The 22,020-nt window shown below is 37.9% G+C and overlaps 1 protein-coding gene across 6 annotated transcripts in view; it reads right to left on the bottom strand.

Annotated features, from left to right (window-relative positions):
* The window catches only part of AGBL2 (AGBL carboxypeptidase 2), a 30,993-nt gene extending 8,973 nt beyond the window's left edge, over nt 1–22,020 (bottom strand). For 2 of the 6 annotated variants that reach the window (XM_070727885.1, XM_070727893.1), the window contains exons 1-13: nt 21,794–21,976; nt 20,766–20,822; nt 18,417–18,480; nt 16,829–16,957; nt 16,519–16,707; nt 15,603–15,710; nt 14,193–14,343; nt 10,827–11,606; nt 8,504–8,663; nt 7,463–7,589; nt 4,090–4,190; nt 2,549–2,673; nt 1,665–1,731 (exon numbers count right to left, since the gene is read on the bottom strand). In XM_070727885.1, coding sequence (XP_070583986.1) covers nt 1,665–1,731; nt 2,549–2,673; nt 4,090–4,190; nt 7,463–7,589; nt 8,504–8,663; nt 10,827–11,606; nt 14,193–14,343; nt 15,603–15,710; nt 16,519–16,707; nt 16,829–16,957; nt 18,417–18,480; nt 20,766–20,792 — 2,028 coding nt within the window. In that variant the 5' untranslated portion in view covers nt 20,793–20,822; nt 21,794–21,976. Of the gene's footprint in view, nt 1–1,664; nt 1,732–2,548; nt 2,674–4,089; nt 4,191–7,462; nt 7,590–8,503; nt 8,664–10,826; nt 11,607–14,192; nt 14,344–15,602; nt 15,711–16,518; nt 16,708–16,828; nt 16,958–18,416; nt 18,481–20,765; nt 20,823–21,793 lie in introns of all 6 variants that reach the window. The other 4 variants (XM_070727877.1, XM_070727857.1, XM_070727867.1 and 1 more) reach the window with 4 other exon arrangements.

Genomic DNA, 22,020 nt, shown 5'->3' with positions numbered 1-22,020 from the left:
TCACATTTGCTATTTAGGTTTTGAACAAACCATTTACCATCAATTTTAAAAATTATTTACTGAATTTATATCCTGATTCTGAGAGTAATATTTTTCTCCTTATACCAATTGTTTGAGATACTTCTGGCTAAGAGAAAATAACTGGCCCTAAATCCCCCAGGATGTTCTATAGTGAAAACAACTTGAATCTGAGTCTACATAGTTCAAATCCAGCACTTTAGTCCAGTGGTGAAACCTAAAATTTTCCCCTACTGGTTATGTGGACATGGCTTGGTGGTCATGTGACTGGGCCTGTGGGCATGGCTTGGTGGGTGTGGTCATGTGACCAGGTGAGCTCAAAAATCAACTTTCACACTTTACACAAAAATAACACAAAAGCTACACATCTGACTCCTACAAAACTGACTCACACACAATGCAGAAACAGCTGAACGTCACACAAAATGTCCCCTGCAACAAAGCAGGGACCTACCAGAGTCACAGTTCGGACGAATAGCATTTAAAAAAATGCTTTTTAAAAGTTCTTTTTTAAATGATCCCATGATCCCATGTTCCAATGATCTCCTCTCAGCTGAGTTGGGACTTTTTTTAAAAAAACTTTTTAGGGCATTTTTTTTACTACCAGCTCTAGGGAATAGGTAGTAAAAATGCTTTTTAGAAAGTAAAAAAAAGGTTCATCAGCTGTGTTGCATCATAGCGGAAAACTTTTTTGAAAATCTTTTTAAAAGCATTTTTACTACTGGTTTAGAGAACTGGAAGTATTTATTGCTAATGGTTCAGACGAACCGGCATGAACCGATTGCATTTCACCCGTCTCAAAGGTGCTTTTTCAAAAGGCAACTGGACTATTTTTTGAAGAAGACAAAGAAAATATTTTGCTTCTCATCCAAGAAGCTTGGATGAGAAGTGAAGTGAAGTGAAGACCAAGAAGGGAAAAGATTTAGTCATTATATTATATTGGCTCATTTGTTTCACTTCTTCATTGTGAACCATTTAGTATTCATAATATTTTACCACCAGAACCTTTTGCTTTGGAAAATAGGACTCCAGTAATAGAATGGTCAATGCCTGGAATGCTCTACCTGACTCCGTTTAGTTTCAACTTTAAGCTGTTTACTGTGGACCTCACCCCATTCCTAAGAGGACTTATAAGGGCATGCATAAGTGCACCAGCGTGCCTACCTTCCCTGTCCCATTGTCCCCATTTATTCGTATTTACTGTATTCATATTCATATTTATATCTGTTATCTTGACAAACCAAATAAATAATAAATAATTCTGATTTGTCATTAAAACAACCCTAGTGTCTGCTGGTTTCCTGCCTGCCTCCCCCCCACTCCTTCTAAAGAAAATGAGACAGCAAACGCTTGTAATGTTGAGATCACTGGGTGGGGACGGACGACAGAATCAGAAACGTAAATCGAATGAATGCTAGCTAATCAGCGCTTCCAGGTGCAAGGTGAATTAGCAATTTTACACAAAAATAAATCACCATTTTCTTTCACCTTATGATAGGTAGCAAAAACAAATAACAAATATAATAAATCTAAATAAATAATTAATAGTAATAGCAGACACTGGATAATAAAATTACTGACTTTTGTATTTTATATTTTTCAGTTTTTCCATTTGGAATTATTCTCTGAAAATGCATAGCTCTCACCTTTTCTGCCATCTTGAGCAAATGTGCAGGAGGGCCATCTGATTGGGAGCTGTCAGACCCACTTGTGCTAATTAAGAGAAAAGATAAAAACTATTCATGTGATGCACAATAACTAACATTGTCATTGTATTGCTTCTAGCAGTTTTGCTAAGAATTTTTTTATTGTATTGTATTGCTTCTACCAATTTTGCTAAGAAAGTTTAAGTATTAGTCATAAACTGACTCATTGGCTATGCCTAAAACCTTAAACTATTCAACCTATCTTCATCATCAAATCATCTGTAAGGCAGAAGCCCTTAAAACTAATTATGTGGTCAACATCCCTTCCTTTGTGCTGCTTCTCATGCTTTTGTGGTGCCAAAGTTATTTGTGCCTGAAGCTGCATAGCTTGGAAAGACTGCACAGATGTTTCTTAGGTAGCCTAGAGATTAATGATTAAAAAAAAAAAAGCAATTATCATGTCTATCCAGGTTGCTCCAATGCCTATTATATATACCCTCAATCATTCAATGTAACATAACACATACATTAACAATTCCTATGAAACTAAAAGTGCCAATGAAATCAGTGTACAGTAGGTGATACAGCAACATCTCTGAAATCATGCTGTTGAATAAAGACAGTGAGTAAAGTTGCATTGATCTTCTCAGGTAGCTCGATACATGAACAACATACAGCCTACAAAAGTATGAGATACAGGATAAGAAAAAGAGCCTTCAGAGAAATAGTTCTTGTTTTAAGCTTCCCTCTCTTGAATAAAATAGATAAATCTATTAGCATTATCTCCTGGCTATTATTCTATAGTATTGGACGATAGAAAAATCTACAGGGCATCTCATTTTTCTAAAATCCCTTATCACCAAAGGCTGGCAGACTTGGATTACCTGGATTCAACATCAGATAGAGAGATGTCACTCCAAGTACTTTCGTTGTTTTTGCCCAACTCTGAGAGCTTAGTCTGGATTTTTTGTTTCAGTAATTCCGTAAGCTCTAACAAGCATTGCTGAAACTAAGAGAAGAACAGAGATTTCTTAGACCAAGTGAAAAATATTGTTTGTTTATATACTTTAAAATGCTCCACCCATTCTAACCATTTTAATGAGAATAACATAAATATTAATAAGCAAAATGTAAAACAATTTGAAAAATATACATTATATACAATACAGTGATCCCTAGTTTTTTGCGGGGGATGCATTCCAAGACCACCCATGAAAAACGAATTTCCGCAAAGTAGAGGAAAGATATTTTTGTATGTATTTAACGAGTATTTAGACTTTTAAACCCCTCCCTGTATTGTTAACAACCCACCGCTGCTGACCGCTGAGAGAGACCGGCTTCTCTCAGCTACCGCGTGGGCTGAAGGAAGCCGCCGCTGCAGTTCCCTCCCCCCCCCCAAAACATCCCTGCCCCGGCGTTCTTTTCCATTTGAAAAAACCCGTGAAATAGCGAATCCTCAAAAGATGAACCGTGAAAGTAGCGTGGGATTACTGTACACTTAAAAAATAAATTCAAATGACATCAACAAAAATATCAAGCAGCATGGGCATACGTGCGGGCACCTGCACCGCAAATAGCTGAACTTCCTTTACAATGTAACAGGATCAGTATGATTTTTTTTAAAAAAATTACATAGCTTTTCGTTTGATTATCAAATTTCCTGTGAACTAAGTTGCATTTCATAATAGGTTCATAACCCAAGGGGCATCTGCAGTTAGACAAGTTTCTAGTTAGTAAAATTCATATATATATATACTTAAAAATTAATATATGCTACTTGGTTGAAGTTTTATTATTTCTTATACATTTTAGACTCACAAAGAAAAAAAGCATATATAGAAGAGGGGTGGGCAGGGGTGGGCTACAGCCCGGACGGGGGGAACGCAGTGGCGTAGCGAAAATGGAGCTCCATCCCAGAGCACTCAATTTTCACTGAAAGATGTTGAAAGAAAATGCATAAGCCACGCCCACAGTGTGGTAGTAAAAATTTTGGTAGCCCTTAACTAGGTGTTGGCTGCATACATGTCTTCTATTGGTATTTGGACTGATGGACTATGGCTATTTTCAGATGACATATTTTCAAGCTGTGAGAAATAATAATGGCAACAATAAAGTATGCCTCAGAAATATGGGAGCTGTGGTGATGCAGTGGCTAGAATACAGTATTGAGGCGGATTCTGACTATGCCCACTGCCATGAACTCAATCCTGACCAGCTCAAGATTGATTCAGCTTTCCATCCTTCCAAGATCAGTAAAGTGAGGACTAAGAATGCTGGGGGCAATATACTGGTATTTGTAAACTATTCAGAGAGTGATATAAAGCACTGCAGCAGTATGTAAGTCTAAGTATTATTGCTATTTAAAGGCATTGACTGATCAAACAATATCTTCTAGTTCTGTTAAGCTACCACAGCAAGTTCTCACCTTGGAACGGTCTGGATCACAAAAGTCCAATAAAGTATCACAGACATGATAACCTAGAGATTTGAGATCCTCAAAAGTAAAATGACAGTTACTTTTAGCACCTGAGAAAGACAAATAAATATGTGCCTCTTTAGTCTTTAGTACAATAAATACCTTGATATGCAATCAAGAGAAAAAATTCTGAAAGTCTTTCCTTTATTCATCATATTGTATAATTTATTACTTAACTAGCATTCTTTGCATGGTCTTTTTTTTTGCCACTAGAGCCCATTGTAAATATTATTATTCAATAAAGGACAGAGCATCCAATTTAATATTGCTCCTTCCTCTTTTGCTTAATGCTCCTGGAGAGTGAGAATTTACTCTTCTGGTTGTACTGTTTTTCTGATCTCTTGCTCTCTACAAATACTGTATGTCATATTCTTTTCCAGAACTAATCAGAATTAGCTAAGATCTTCCTTCCACACTTTCCTTAGCTCCTTAAAAATTCAAAAGGAAATACAATTTTAGATGACCTCACTCATGCTGCTAATGCTACCAAAGTCTACTGACTTTGACAGAATGCTAAAATACCTACCGTATTGCATTAGAGTATAAGACACACCTTAGTTTTGAAAAAAGGCCTCTGCCTCCCAGCAATTTGCCAAAGAACAAACGGGTAAATAGCACACATGTTATAAATAGTTTGCTGTGTTATTTCTGTGCATGTGTGCCTGACCCATAAAAATAGCGAAGAATTGGAGAAATGTACATTATGGCCAGCGATGAGCTACAAGCCGGAACGCTAAATTGCGCTTGCCGCCGCGGCTCGTACGTTCTTGCGGGACCAGCGCAATTTTGCTGCTGCACTTGTGGAGGTAGCAAAATTGCACCCATGTTTCGGCTATGTTTCATCTGCAGCTCCGTGCACGATTTTGCTACCTCCACAGGTGCAGCAGCAAAATCACGCTGGTCCCGCAAAAACTTACAAGCCGCCATGGCGAACGCAATTTAGTGTTCTGGCTCATAGCCCACTGCTGATTCGGGCAGTATATTAATGCCAGAAAGTTTTCTTAAAAGTAGTCACAATAACTCTTCCCAATTATTTAAATAAATCTACTCCAAACATGACTAAGTCATAGTTTAACTCAGCTGCCTTATCTTAATACTAAAACTAAACACTGTTACATTTCAGATTTAAAATTGATGTGGCTTTCTGGAAGTATACATTATTCTCTGATATTTAAAAGATACAATAGTACTGGGCCTCTTCAAATCAAGCATTTATTTTAAAAAATCATCTTAAACATAGAAACATAGAGGTCTGACGGCAGAAAAAGACCTCATGGTCCATCTAGTCTGCCCTTATACTATTTTCTGTATTTTATCTTAGGATGGATATATGTTTATCCCAGGCATGTTTAAATTCAGTTACTGCAGATTTATCTACCACATCTGCTGGAAGTTTGTTCCAAGGATCTACTACTCTTTCAGTAAAATAATATTTTCTCATGTTGCTTTTGATCTTTCCCCCAACTAACTTCAGATTGTGTCCCCTTGTTCTTGTGTTCACTTTCCTATTAAAAACACTTCCCTCCTGGACCTTATTTAACCCTTTAATATATTTAAATGTTTCGATCATGTCCCCCCTTTTCCTTCTGTCCTCCAGACTATACAGATTGAGTTCATTAAGTCTTTCCTGATACGTTTTATGCTTAAGACCTTCCACCATTCTTGTAGCCCGTCTTTGGACCCGTTCAATTTTGTCAATATCTTTTTGTAGGTGAGGTCTCCAGAACTGGTCACAGTATTCCAAATGTGGTCTCCCCAGCATTCTATATAGCGGGATCATAATCTCCCTCTTCCTGCTTGTTGTACCTCTAGCTATGCAGCCAAGCATCCTACTTGCTTTCCCTACCGCCTGACTGCACTGTTCACCCATTTTGAGACTGTCAGAAATCACTACCCCTAAATCCTTTTCTTCTGAAGTATTTGCTAACACAGAACTGCCAATACAATACTCAGATTGAGGATTCCTTTTCCCCAAGTGCATTATTTTACATTTGGAAACATTAAACTGCAGTTTCCATTGCTTTGACCATTTATCTAGTAAAGCTAAATCATTTACCATATTACAGACGCCTCCAGGAATCTTCATTTTTTAAAGTTGTTTAGAACAATAATAAAGCTGTCTTTAAAATGTAAGTCTAATAATTTAAACATTCTATAGACATTTATAGTTATTGACTTACCTCCTTGCAATTTCAGCAGTCACCTCCAGCAATTTGCCTCCTTGCAGCTAGTTTCACTTTCAGTTCTAGCATGTGGCTGACTGTGCTGATTCAGCTATGGCTTGGGAGGCTGATAATTACTTGCTTGTGCTAATCAGGCTCTGTGCTGTTTGCTGCAAGGAGGTAAATTGCTGGGAGGCAGAGGCCAAAGGGTGGGGGTGGCTAGGTGGGGCTATATCCAGCGTATAAGATGCACCCAAGGTTTCACCCTCTTTTGGGGGATAAAAAGGTGAGTCTTACATGGTAGTTCCTTCTTGATATTAGGATTTCATAGCTAGCAAGCTTTTTTCATTTTTTGTCATGTACCGCTCACTTTAATTTGAAATACTCCTATCATACATTCTCTATTTCACAAGGAGACCCCATGAAGCAATCAGCCCAAGTAATGAAATAAAGCTCGGATAGCCATAAATGTAAATGTATGCCTAAGGCGCAAATCCTCGCATTGTGTAGGCTGAGTGCCTAGCTACTAAACCAAAACCGATTAAAAATCGTTGACTGTCTCCTGCAGTATACCTCCCAGAGACCAATAAGGTTGCATAGGGTTGGCCTTCTCTGGGTCCCGTCGACTATGCAATGCAGGTTTGTGGGGCCACAGGGGAAGGCCTTCTCTGTGGCCGCCCTGGCTCTATGGAGCCAACTCCCACCCACCCCAAATGTCTGTAGTGCTCTCATCCTGCTGGTCTTCCGAAAGGCTACGAAACCTGGCATTGCTAGAAACCTGGGGGCCATGAACTGTACATCTTTCATGGCCAAATTGTATTGAATGATACATATGTTTTGATTGGATTGTAACTTGTGGGTTTTAATTGGGGTTATTGTTTTAATTTATACTTGACTTCTTTTTATCGTTAACTGTACTTTTTTATATTGTTGTAAGCACCCTGAGTCCTTTGGGATTGGGCAGCATAGAAGTTGAATAAACAAACAAACAAACCACCGGAACATTAAAAACAAGGCAATATATGTAGTTCAGAGTTGAACCATAGGGCCCTTGCTGCTCTCTGAGCTTGGTTGCTTTCCCATTATTCGAACCTAGACCTTCTCTAGCCATTTTTAACATATATTGTACTGCCTTGAATAGAAAAAAGGTGTACGCTCACCAAGTGTTGATCCACTAAATGTAGATTCCATAGTATAACTGTTTAGTATTCCCATTCTCCACATCACAACTCGTCCGGTTCCTTCTTTACACTTCTGAACTTGAAATTTACAGCTGTTGAAACAAAACTGAACATCCAAATTGTCCAAATTAGAATTATTTCATTATTAGAGATATTTATTTACTAAAGCAATGTTGGATCAGGCCAAATAAATAATGCTCAGTAGTCCATTAGATGTGTGTTTTTTTAAAAAACAAAAAACCTAGAATGCAGTTAATTGGGAGCCAATTTGGTGTACTGGTGAACATGCTGAGCTAGAAACCAGGAGACAATGAGTTTTAGGCCTGTCTCAGGCATGAAAGCTGTCTGGATTGACTTTGGGCCAGTCACTCTCTCTTAGCCCAACCTACATCATAGGTTATTGTAGTGGGGAAAATAGGAGACAAGAGTATTAGGTATATTCACCACTGTGAATATATAAAAAGTGATATAAAAATTAATCATTAAAAAAGATATCTCTCAGATTAAAAACTGCGTCTCTTCTAGGAATTGTTGGCACCCAGTGCTAAACCATCTTGTGATCTGTTTGGTTTAGCTTAATGTCAAATAAAATACAATTCTAGAAAGAAAATCTGAGCTAGCAAATAAGCATTTCATAATATTAGTTGTTATGTTCTATCATTGCTTCTGATTGGCTACATGAAATTTGGCAGTGGGCATATAGATATAAGATCTTTAAAATATATATATACAGCCAATATTTGCACATAGCCTTTAAATAATGTTGCCTTTTATTTTTAAGAGCTACATTAATTTACATTAATGTTTCTACATCTATTAACTAAAAATAGTATGTCAGAATATGTAGTTCATTTAAGGGAGGAAAATTCTGGCTACTGTAATAAAAATTGAAAGAAAAGATATTTTCGAATAATGAAAAAAGTCTGAATAAAATGATATCTGTGAAATTTAAGAGAATTTATATTGAACTAATGAATGTATGAAATTAGAAGCTGCAAACAGAATACATCCAGGCCCCACCTTATCAGGAATATTCTTGCTCATCATAAGAGGAAAGATTCTCTCATGAAGTAACTGATTTTGTGCATATTTGTTGTTACAGCCATACATGAAGATATTGTTCTTTCGACTATGCCCATGGATATCACAATAGAGCAGAACTTCACGTTCCTCAAGGACTCTTTCAGAGAAGGGACACAAGACACAGATAAAGAAAGTGAGGTCCAAGGAAACCTCTGAATGTCTCATTTCATACAGATAAACATGTAAACAATCATATTGTATTGTTTCCAACACAAACAGACTTGTATGGCAGTATCAATTAGGAATTTGAAAATTCCTGATTGATGCATCTTTATCTAGATTTAGTAGTCATTTAAAGTGTAATTGGTTGATTCTTGTTTCCCTACTAAAACTGGCAGAATAGCTCTAATCCAGTATACTGCTGGCAGAAAAAAAAGGCAGTATGGCCTAATGGTTTAAGTCTAGAAAGTGGGAGATCATGAGTTTTAGTCCTTCCTTAGCCATGAAAACTTGACTGGATGATCCTGGGTCAGATCGACCCACTTCACAGAGGAAAATAGGTGAGGGAGTTGTGTTGGATATTTATTTATTTATTGGATTTATATTCTGCCCCTCTTCAAGGACTCGGGGTGGCTTACAACCTATAAAAGAAACAATAAAATACAATGGCTAAATCTAATTCATTGCCTTGAGTTATTAATAAAAATAAATTTAAAAAATAAGAAAATGAAACCACAAGAATTTTAGAAACAATAAATAAAAGGAAAAAAGCAACATTGATTCTCTGGCACTTTTGTCAAAACTTACCAAACTGGATTGAAAATGATGGATTGTTAGATCATTTTACCTGCTTATTGACAAATATGTATGATATCCAGGAAGCAACAGTTAAAATATGCTGGCTCTGTTAAAAAGTGTTGTAAGCCACCCTGAGTCTAAGGAGAAGGGCGGCATAAAAAAAATTAAATAAATAAATGAATGAATGAATGAATAAAACAGAATATAGACCAGCTATTTGTTTATAAATTAGGACTGTTCCAAAATTGTATATTCTTAGCTTTGTAGCCATATGCAACGAAATTTCATTTTAATGAATGCCGATTAGTGTAGATTCAACCTGAGAATGAAGTTATTCTAAGTCTAAGTTGGAATCGTAAGAAATGCTAAAATTACTGGCATCAATATTTTGATGATACCATAATGGCATATGTGAGAAAGCCTTACAGAATTATCTTACTGAAGATAAAAGAAGAGTATGCAAAAGTCGGTCTTGCTGTTAAGATTATGTCAACAAGCAATGCCATCCCAATGTGATAGAAGTAGAGAAATTGTTTACAAAAGAACATCATTTTTCTAGGCTCAGAAAAAAAGGCTGACTAAAACTATTGTTCTAGACAAGTTAACAAAATGAAGCTTTTTAAAAAATAAATGCTTCATCTGAATAAAAACTATTAAAAAGATATCTACTGGGAGAAGTATGCTAACTCTAACACAATAGTAATATAAAGAGACAACACACTGCTAACTAATTTGCCTATTGTCAAGGCTATGCTTTTTTCCCATTGTAATATATGGCTGTGAAAGCAGGACCATTAGAAAAGCTGAAGGAAAATGGATGTTTTGAAATTGTGGTGTTGGAGAAATTGTTGAAACAAATATATACAAAACAAATAATTCAATATTAGACATAGTAAAATTGGTTTGCTTACTGGAACAATAATAATGAAGCTAAAGCTTAAATATTTTGGATAGTATGATGAGAATGGAGGAGGCACTGGAAATCCTGAGGCTTGGAAAAACAAATCAAAAGGCAGGCAAAAAAGATTGGCAGAAGAAAAGGTAGCTTGTTACAATCATTGATAAGCATAAGATTGAGATAAAATAAGAGAATCTGGTGTTAACATCCAAGATCATTATAGTGATATCTTCATATAAGATAACCTTGGAAAAGTGTTCCAAAGTAAAATACTATGGGCAGTTTTCTATGTACCTGTAACACTTTCTCAAACCCAGCCCATAATATTTCAACATATTGCATATTTTTTCCCATTTATTCCATTAATGATTTATTTTCCTTCATAAATCCCAACAGCCTGACTCCTACAAACTCTGATATTTGTTTTATTTGCAATTTTTTTCAGGAACTGTTTTATGTATGTACACATATGCTCACATGGCATATATGTATGTATGTTTATTTACTTATAAAAGAAATTTGTATAGCTGCTGAACTCACATGAATAATTCTGGAGAGGGAGAGAGAGAAAGAGAGTTAAGGTATGTTGCCTTTAGAAATTTCATATACATCTCTAACACTTACTTCTTGATCATGGCCCGAGTATACCAAATGCAGGGGAAAGATTCCTTCAGTTCAGTCCTATAGTTTCTGTTCAAGTCTCTTCCTGCCAACGAACAGCGATAGTTCCCCACAATAACGCCATCTGGGTTCAGCATGGGCACAACTTTGAATATGAAAAGATCTCGAAGGAGATGAGCATCAGGAGCATCACTCACGATAAAATCTAGAAAACCTCTCATTACCCACGAACTATTTGTTTCCCCAGGATGGACTCTGGCACTTAGTATAATAGCTTTTTTTGCCGCTCCAGCAATGGTACCCTTGGATGGATTGGTAATAGTGAGGAGGTATACTATGTTTCCAGCTAGACTGCTGCACAGAGGGCGGAGTTTGCAATACTGAGAATAGAGTGGATTCCCTACCAAAGTCAAAAGATAATTTTGTAGGTCTGAATAGGTATAAGGATAGAACTGAGCAAAGTAACATGTGTCATAGCTGTTAGGAAAACACACAGTCCATGTGAGGCAATAGAGAGTTTGACCTTCCTCTGTGTTGTATTTATAATACTTGATATCATTCCCCATCCTCCTCCAGCCAATACCGTGCGCCTCAGCATCCTTCTGAGAATACATAAGAGGCTTCATCCCCATATTGTAGAGGCTTTTGGCTTTCATCAGATTAACGATTGTGAAGCGGTACTTGACATCTTTTCTGGTATTTTGTACTCTGAAGTAGTACCACTGGGTATGCTTGCTAGTATAAAGATCCGTCCGCAAAGTGAGTTCATATTCATATTCGCCTCTGAAATGGAACAGGGAGAACAAAGATGCATTAAAGGCCAGCAGCAGCCTCTTACTCTAGGAAGAACTACATAGTAACTCAAGCAAACTTGATACACATATGACTTACTATCTGGAAACAAATAGTATGGGAGTAAGACAACCCTAGCACTCCTAGGTGTGTGTGTGTGTGTGTGTGTGTGTGTGTGTTCCAGCATAAAACTCTGGAATGCCTCAAACAATTTCAACAAAACCTAGTACACATATGGATTATTATCTGGCAAAAAATACTGTGTGGGTAAGACACCCCTAGGAGTGGCCTTTTGGAACAACGGTCATGTTCTGTACACTGAGCCTAGCTCAGCATTTTTCTGAAGAGGTCTAGGCTTCCCTCACACAGTAGGCCTATGAAGGGAGTCTGATTAGGCCAGTACAGAGACCTTTGATTGAGCATGGCATGGCCTGAGCAGATCACCCACCCCCACCTCACTGTGGTGGCCCAATCTCACAGGGAACAGCTTTGGCCTGTATTCACAGGATCATCCTTTTCCCTAACTCAGGACTAGGCCTCCCTCACAAGGAAGGTCTACGAAGTGAAGGGAATCTGATTAGGTCAGTACAAAGGCCTTTGATTGAGCATGGCATGGCCTGAGCAGATCACTCAACACCACCTATTGTGGTGGCCCAATTTCACAGGGAACAGCTTTGGCCTGTATTCACAGGATCATCCTTTTCCCTAACTCAGGACTAGACCTCCCTCACAAGGAAGGCCTACGAAGCGAAGGGAACCTGATTACGCCAGTACAAAGGCCTTTGATTGAGCATGCCATGGCCTTAGCAGATCATCCGCCCCCACCTCACAGCTTCAGCCTGCGTTTCCAGGATCCTCCTTCGCCCCAACTCATCAGGTGAAAGACGGGACCACCCCAACTGAGAAGAAACAGGAATTGAGACCAGAGAGGAGACCAGCCTAATTCAGCAGGGATGGAGGAGGTGCAGCATGGCCCAGCTCAGGGATTTATGTTCCAGTCCCAGGCCCAGTTTGAGGAACTGGTAAAATAGGTGATAGCAGAGGCGGGGGGGGGGGGGGATGGCACTTCTAAATCCCCCAGCTATCCACAAGTTCCGTAGCTGAGATTTGAACAAGTTCCTTATACTTTTAAAACCCTGTAAATCAAATTGTTTTGATTTGACACCATAGATATGGTATAGATATTTGACACCATAGACACCATTCCTTTTCCTTATTGCAATACAAGATTGGGATAAATAAATACCTGGGTAACAGCAGATAATCAGCTTCTCTTATTTAAAGATTAAACAGAATGATTCATTTTATTACGGTCTTCCTCTCTGTGACTAGAGAGTTCAAGGATACACACTTTCCATCAAAATGTTAATGTGGAATATAATTTGTTATTTGTGTGGCATATGTGGCCTTGGCCAGATACCATTTTGGGGAAATGGGAGTTTTAAGAGATGAACTGAGTGCCTTAAGTCTGTAGTATTTAGCTGATATGCTTTATATGGAAAGCAAGGTGGCTTAGAAATCTTAGCAAATATTTTTATTTTCTTCCATTCAGTAAGGAAGGCTATGAGTTAAATGAGAGATGGGAAATAAGTAAGTAAGGAGAACATTCTAAGATGTAACAAGGACAGTTAAGTGGCTCTTATCAAGAATCATGTGGTAGTAATAGTTTCCCTAAAATTCTGATAGGGAATGCAGTCTCTTTTTGGAATGCCAAATGTGAAAATGCCACCTACATACAGTTGCATGCAAAATTTAAGAACCACTAGTTAAACTGAGTCCCACGGGATTGGGCGGCATAAAAGTCAAATAAATTAAATTAAACTGTAAATCCTGAAGTGAAAAGAAGATGACAAAACCTCTACATCTTCTGCAAAGACTACCCTAATATTTATGTGCAATTGTTTACAAATAAAGAGTGCACACAGCAGGTGAAGAAAGTAGGTCAATGTTTTATATCACCTTTGGCAGAAGGAACAATTTCAAAAAGTTTTCTCTAGCTAGATAAGAATTTTGTCTCACTGTCGGATTCCCCCCCCCCAAACAAACACACCTCTTCCTTGCAGATTTCTTCTAAATCAGTGATGGCGAACCTTTTTTTCCTTGGGTGTCGAAAGAGCGTGGACACGTACTATCGCACGTACGCGAGTGCCCAAACTCATAATTTAATCCCTGGGGAGGACGATAACAGCTTCCCCCACCCCCAGAGTCCCTCTGGAGGCTTGAAATGGCCTGTTTCCCAACTTCTGGTGTGTCCAGTAGGCTCATGTTTCACCCTCCCCAGCTCCAAAAGCTTCCCTGAAGCCAGGAGAGGGCAAAAACGCCCTCCCTCATCCCCCCGAAGGCTCTCAGGAAGCCAAAGACGCCCTCCAAGAGGCTTTGTGCGAGCCAAAAATCAGCTGGCTGGCTCAAACATGTATTTGGAGCTGAGCCAGGGCAATGGCTCATGTGCCAGCAGATGTGGCTCCGCGTGCCACCTGTGGCATCCATGCCATAGGTTTGCCGTCACTGTTCTAAATAGTTTCCTTTTCTGGTCCCAGATAGTTTCCTATCCTGTATGATTCCCAAACCTTTACTCACACCCTGACTGCTTTCTGGAGATTCCCACTTTCAAAGCGTGATTCAAATAACAGTACAGTGTCTTCTGGATCTTTTAAGTTGACTGCAGCTGACTTGATAGATTGCCTTGACCCTCCAACTCGTGAAGCAATAAAATAGGTACCTGAAATTGCTGCAGAAGAAGAGGAATACCTGTCAATGAGCGCATCACAGATCTTAGTATCAGAAACTAGATCTGTGCTACTAACATTGCAAGATACGTTGTTAAAATTATTGACAAATATGAATCTCCCGTGGATAAATAGCAATTTAAATTGACTACAGATAAGTAATTTGATTTCAGTTTGGTTACTTTCTAAAAACTGAGCAAAATTAAAAACATTGTACAGTAGTTCTCTAACGTTCCTCAATGATGAGTAAGAACTAAGTTAAATAATACATGCAAGGCAATATGTGTAACAATTCTTAGTGTTATAGAGGCTATGGTAGAGCTGCAGAATAGTTGAAAAGGTGCATAACTCTGCCTTCAACAAACAATTGTATTATAGTTTGTTATACCTTATGTTCTTTTTTGAAATAAGTACCTTGGCATCTTTATTAAAAGAACCTAAGATAGGGCAGGGAGTTAAATTTAAGCAATCTAAGTCTCACTCAACCCATTTTTCCTTTCTCTATGGTCTGTTACCTACACTACTTTCTTTCTCTTCTGTATTCTAATTCATAGCTGACTCTTGCCTTTATTTTCTAATTCTCTATTTCCAAGTTTCTTTTCTGACTTTATCAACAAATTCATTCTATTTTGTTGAATTCTTAGTTTTCCATCAATCATTCTGGTTACCAGTTTCTCCATTTATTCTTTTGTTAGGACTAATAAAATGCATTTAAAGTAGCTGTATATGCTATTTTAAAAAATAATGGAAGCTAATGTTTTTTAAATATAGGAGAGACCAATGCATACGGAGCATAACTTTTGTCTGATGCATTATTTGACTTATAGATATGTATTATGCTAGATGTTGTGAAGCTGAGAACCATAATGGAAAAGTCAAATTTTTAAAAACATTACAATACATAAGACATAGATTATTTATGCTCCCAATTTAATGAAGGGTTTATATAACTGCTTTGTTTACACATGAACAAAGTCATGTACTGTATATGTCAAAACGTATATGAACTTGCAGCAAAATCATTAAAAATCAATTCAAGAATAAATAGTTCTATTTGAACTACCAAACAGTTAAGATTCTAAAACATGCAAATCTAATGTTTGTAAATGTATATATACCTTCAGACAGAAGTACAAGGATGATTTCAAAATTAATACATTTTTCAACCTTTACAGTAGATAGCTTGCACTGTTCTCAGCCACTGACTCCCTATAATAAGGCATCTTTTTAGCAAGGTACTATCACCTATGTATACCAATACCTGGTTCTATAAAATAGACAACGGTTCCAGAACTCTCTCCAACTATTTCCGGTGCAAATTCATTTCCAGTTGGCTGATAAAAAGGTTCTGGTTCAGGAGGAACCCATTCTAATAAAGAAGCAAATAATGGCACATACTTATTTCACCGTGATTTTGAATTCCTAATTTAAAAATTAAATACTTTCTATTTATTCTGGTTGACTCATTCTTCCAATTTTAGTTTCCTCTCAATCCCATTCACAGTATGGTATGCCAGCATGCAGAACACATTTTAATACACACATATACAGTATATTCTTCTTTCAATGAACATCAATGAATGAGCCAATTAAAATACTGTACTTACATACGGTACCTACTGAACCATTTTGTTACCAACTAGGAATTTAAAAAATCTAAAAAGGTATAAAATAATACAGGTAATTCTCAACTTAGTTGTTTAGTGACTATAGTTACAATGGAAGTGAAAAAAAGTTACTTATCACCATTTTTCACAATTTCACAGGAACATCCCCATGATCATGTGATCAAAATTAGGATGCCTAGCAACGGCCTCAAAATTATGACGGTTGCCGTGACCTGCTGTCATATAATCATCTTTTGCAACCTACTAACACACAAAGTCAATGGGAAAGCCAGTTTCACTTAACGGTCATGTTAATAATAACAACTATAGTGGAACTGGACCTGTATCTCCTACTTTGATTTCCAGAAACATCTAGTTGGCCATTGTGAGATGCTGGACCTAGATAGATCTTGGTCTGGTCCACCTTGGCTATTCCCGTGACCTTCTTTTCTCTTAAATATATAGGGTTATTTCTGGAATTATTTGCACTCATATGAGCAAAATTCTATTTGAAAGTAAATACATTACATTACAATGAATACATTGTTCCTAATATAAGGTTCAGATTACCAATGTGATAGACATGATCCTCAATTACTTCACACTCGATTGGCCAGAGTGGAGTCAATTTTGAATTTCTACCTCTAGGAAGAGAAAAAAGATTCCGAGGTTCCCGTAAGCGTAAGATACTAGGGCTTTCTAGTTGATCAAGCATGCGCTGTTTACTTTTGAGAAGCGCACTTTCCATCACTAGTGAACCTGCAAAAGAAAAAACAAATACAATATGCTACGGTACTACTTTCTTTTCAGGCACTCAATGAAGATTTTATTTCATTTTCAATATTGAATGCACAACAGGTTAATAATTCAGTTTACTTACAGAGTAGGGTCTTGTCTGAATCATGTTCTTTTCTATCTTTTTTGCAGAAGTTGCCTGCTGTTAATAAATGACAGGAGCTCTCCCAGCTTTCAAAAGGAAAACTAAATTTGTGAGGGAAATTTTCCTCATCTAAGAAGTAAAATTTTGTAATATTATTTTGTGCAGTTGGTAAAATTATAATTAATTCACAAAATATACATTGAGAAATTATGCTGTATTATCAAGACTACCTGCCAGGCTCATAGAAACAGTTGCCAATGTGTTATACAGTATTCAACTGCAACTGTCTGCAGATTCCACATTGCACTGCACCACTCTATCTTCATATTTCCCTAATCTATTCTGGAGGATTTGGGAATCCCAGATTTCCAGAAGTCTGTTTGTTTGAAGTAGGCAATATTGTAGTCCAATATCATCTATATGATTGCAAGCTGCCAATCCTAGAAATCAGTGTATACTATACATAGAACAAGTTTTAACTGCTGTCTACTCTGATGTGCATTTAAGCGTGGGCAATTTTTTTAAACTGAAGGCTGCACTAAAAAAACAATGTTGGCCATGAAATCCCAAAGGTGCTTTTCAAAAGGCAACTGGACTTTGTTTTCTCTCTGAAAATTGTCCAGCTGCCTTTTGAAAAGCACCTTTGGGGCAACCATGACCTAGACAATTGAGTACCTCCATAGATAGCTGCCCTTCAATGGTCACCGAAGGTTTGCTAATATAGTGCTGTTACAGTAAGTAAGGCTGAATATTTCTAACGTATGTTATGTTTTTTGGCAGAGGAGGACTGCAGCTGAAAATGGAGGTTTAATCATCAATTTCAATCTTTATTGTAGAAAAAATGCAAAAACTTTTGATATCAAATATCAACTATGGTCTATTGAATTCCAATGGTATCATCCTAGTCAAGAGAGAATGAAAAGTCCATTATTCTCCCTATGTCCCTAAACTCCATTGAGGAAGAATTATCTGTTTCAGATGATTAACACTGAGAGATAGGTAAAAGAACAATGTCTTATATTGTGTAGCATCTGTGTGTCCCTATAAGTCAGTCTTGACTCCTAGAAACTGCTTGGACAAGTGCAGGCAGTTTTCTCCACAACATTTTCAGAAGCGGTTTGTCAGTGCCTTCTTCCTAGAGCTGAAAGACAGAAACTCATATAATCCTAAAACCGGACTACAACTTTCCAAATTTATAATCCAGTGCCTTTAACCATTAAGGTCCCCCCCCCCCCAATATTTCCTCATTTTATAAGTACAACAGCTTCTTTAACTAAAAAACATTTTTTTAATATTAGAACCTATCCCCTGAAGTGTTATGCACTTGTTATCTGTCCACGTGTTATCTGTCCTTGGATGGTGTCAGAATAAAGGGGAAAGTATCATATTATTTTAACATTACTATAGCTAAGGACAACTTAAGCTTCTCTAACCTTCGGATTGTGGACAATGGACACGGGCAAGTTGATTTTTACGTATGGTATGTTTCTTTTACTGTTATCTTATATTTTCACATATTTTGTGAAAGGCAGTATCTCTTACAGATACAATAAAAATGGAAATATCAAATTGAGAACAGACACCTTACCTCTGAAATAACCATAGTACTGGAGATGATGATACATAAACTGTTCATATGGGTCTTTAAACTGCTGTGGAAACAATTAGATTTCTGATCATTCCAAAAGCCAGCATGTATACGTGAAACTCACTTACCACAGTCTAGCAATGCTAAGACCAAAATAAAAATACCTGAATATTCCATATTTTAAGTATGCTCTTGAAAGAACTTCTTGCTGGTCACACCCAAAATCCAAACTACGACCCTTCATCAGATCTCTCTCTCTATATATTATTATTAATACTGTTGTGTCTGTTTCTTTGTAGCCTTCAATTGGGCAAAATTGGGAAGTACAGAGCAACAGTTATTGAACCAAGATAACTGGAATGGGCCTACAGAATGCTGGGACCCATGACTCTTGTGGGAATAAAATTTGGGAAAATTATGGCCACTTTGCACTATCACGCTTTCAACTTGACTTCAAAGAAATCTGTCAGTTGCATGGCACAAAGAAAGATGGGAGAGCCATATACCCACCCACCTTCCTGTCTCCTTCTAATCCCTGAGGGCTGGCATTGGCTGCTTTGGGATCAAGAGCAAAATCTGAAATCTCCCAATGGTAATGACTGATGAGGAAAGAGGAGGAGAAGCAGTGGCAGCTGCTTTACTGGAGATCTGTTAAGGATCATAAAGGAGCAGAAATTGAATAGAACTGAACACAATCCAAACCGTAGAAATGGTGGTAGACTTTAAGAGAAACCCTTCCACCCTTCTACCTCTCACAATACTAGACAACACAATATCAACAGTAGAGACCTTCAAATTTCTAGGTTCTATCATATCTCAAGACCTAAAATGGTCACCTAACATCAAAAACATCAACAAAAAAGCACAACAAAGAATGTTCTTTCTGCGCCAGCTCAGGAAGCTCAAACTGCCCAAGGAGCTGCTGATACAGTTCTACAGAGGAATCATTGAGTCTGTCATCTGCACTTCTATAACTGTCTGGTTTGGTGCTGCAACCCAACAGGACCGACACAGACTTCAGAGGACAATCAGAACTGCAGAAAAAACAATTGCTGCCAACCTGCCTTCCACTGAGGACCTGTATACTGCGCGAGTCAAAAAGAGGGCGGGGAAAATATTTACTGACCCCTCACATCCTGGACACAAATTGTTTCAACTCCAACCCTCAAAACGTCGCTACAGAGCACTGCACACCAAGACAACTAGACACAAGAACAGTTTTTTCCCGAACGCCATCACTCTACTAAACAAATAATTCCCTCAACACTGTCAGACTTTCTACTAAATCTGCATTTCTATTCTACTAGTTTTTCTCATCATTCCTTTCACCCATTTCCTCCCATGTTGACTGTATGACTGTAACTTGTTGCTTATATCTTAAGGTTTTTATTAATATTGCTTCTTCATTGCTTATTTGACCCCTATGACAATCATTAAGTGTTGTACCACATGATTCTTGACAAACGTATATTTTATTTTATGTACGCTGAGAGCATATGCACCAAGACAAATTCCTTGTGTGTCCAATCACACTTGGCCAATAAAAATTCTATTCTATTCTATTCTATCTGTGCAAAGAGGAAGGACAAGAGAGTGCTTGGAATGCCCGCTGATGAGGTAGTGCTGGCTGGGAATTATTGCTAGTTGGCAAGGGTGACATACCAAAATGGGGAGCAGGGGTGCAGTTTTCCTTGTGGTCTACAACTCACTTGGTTTCCCCTCCCTCCAGCAAAGTGCAGACAGTACTGCGAGCCAGCCAAGGCAGCAGTCATCACCTGAGCATCATAGGGGAGGGGAAAGAGTACAAGCCCACATTGTATGCAGAAAGAAGAATGACTCAAAGGGTCATAGGTTATCCAGTATAATAGCAAAACTCTTGTGTCTAACCTTTAACTGGGTGAAACGGTCTGTTGTAGGGCAACAGTTTTTGAACCGAGAAACCTCAAATGGGCTAACTTACAGAAAGGGCCCAAAATCTGGAACCCCTGACTCCAGTGGAATTGAAATTTGGCAAATTTTATGAAATATTTTCTGACATAAAATGTTATAAAGCACTTTATAACATAATAAATGTCATAAAGCATTTCCTGTGCTCAACTCCTGCTGTTTGACTGTGCTATTTTCAAGGCAGATACAATTCCCAATGTCTCACTGATTTTTTTAGTAATTTTTCAGTATTAGCAGCTCTGTTATTGTTGAAGGCACCAAGGAATCTAATAAGGAAATAGATGTAAAATGATGGGCTAATAAATCACAGATTATTTAATTCACCTACCCAACCTACAACCAGTCAGAAACTGAAAATGAGAGTCTTTTTCTTAAAACATATGAACTCAATTTTGTACTAACCTGAATCTCAGGGTCTAGTGAACACATGTTGAATAGAGTGATGTTATCTGATGATACCTAAAAAGAATGGGGAGGGAGGAAGATGCCTGAAGTTTTAAAACTTTTTTTTTTTTTTGCTTAAAAGGAATGATTTATTATTCTGCAAATCTTTCCCGGTACTACAAATTATATCGGAAAGCCTTAAAGACCTGGCTTTGCCAGCAGTTAATCAATGAGACACCTTCTTGATGTCTAAGAGGCATGCATAAGTGCACCAGAATACCTTCCGTCCCGTCCTAATGCTTCTCTTTTACTAGTATCATGTATATAAATATTATATCTTTGTATACCACTAATACGTACTTGATAAAACAAATAAATAATAAATAAATAGATCTGCTCCAAAAGATATGTATGCTTTTTTTAGGGGTTTTAAACTGTTTTAAACTGCCTTTTTAGATGTTTTTTTCCCCTGTTGCAAGCTGCCCAGAGTCCTTCAGGAGTTGGGCGGCATATAAATCAAATAAATAAATAGATAGATAGATAGATAGATAGATAGATAGATAGATAGATAGATAGATAGATAGGTAGGTAGATAGATAGATAGATAGATAGATAGATAGATAGATAGATAGACAGACAGATAAATAAATATCAAGCAAAAGGTGATGAGGAGTTGTGAAAATGCTTATAAATTAACTAACTAGCTAGCTAGCTAGCTAACTAACTAACTAACTAACTAACTAACTAACTAACTAACTAACTAACTAAGTAACTGGACTAAGCAAAGCACAAAGGATGAAGAGGAAAGAGGAGGATGAAGAGGAAAGAGGAGGAGGAAGGGCAGGAGAAGGTGAAGCCAGAAAAAGGTTTTGTCTTTAAAAAAGACTTTTTAAAACAATATTTCCTGCCAGGATCCAGATTGCCTCTGTGACCCCACGGACTCTTCACAACCACACGCGATCCTTAAGAGCTTTTTGTGCGCCCTGCCTCCCTCCCATAGAACCCCTCCAGCGGGAGTCGCTCCTGCCCGCCTAGCCTTAACGTACAACAGTCACAATCGCCTCAGGAGTGAGGAAGGAATATTCCGCCGGTCCTGCGGGTAACAGCCGCAAGGCTTTCCTCCATTCAAGGTAACGCGGGCCCGCCTCTCCTGGCCTTCGGGCATCTCCGGCAATGACACCCACGGCCTTTCTCTCTTGTTCTCCCCATTCTCTTTGGAAAAGAACTTCGTCTCCTAGCAACCAATCACGCCAAGCCGCACCCGGCCGTGAGG

Source organism: Erythrolamprus reginae, chromosome 1 (genome assembly GCF_031021105.1).
Source record: "Erythrolamprus reginae isolate rEryReg1 chromosome 1, rEryReg1.hap1, whole genome shotgun sequence".
NCBI classification, from domain to species: Eukaryota; Metazoa; Chordata; class Lepidosauria; order Squamata; family Dipsadidae; genus Erythrolamprus; species Erythrolamprus reginae.
This window is presented reverse-complemented; position numbering and strand designations above follow the sequence as displayed.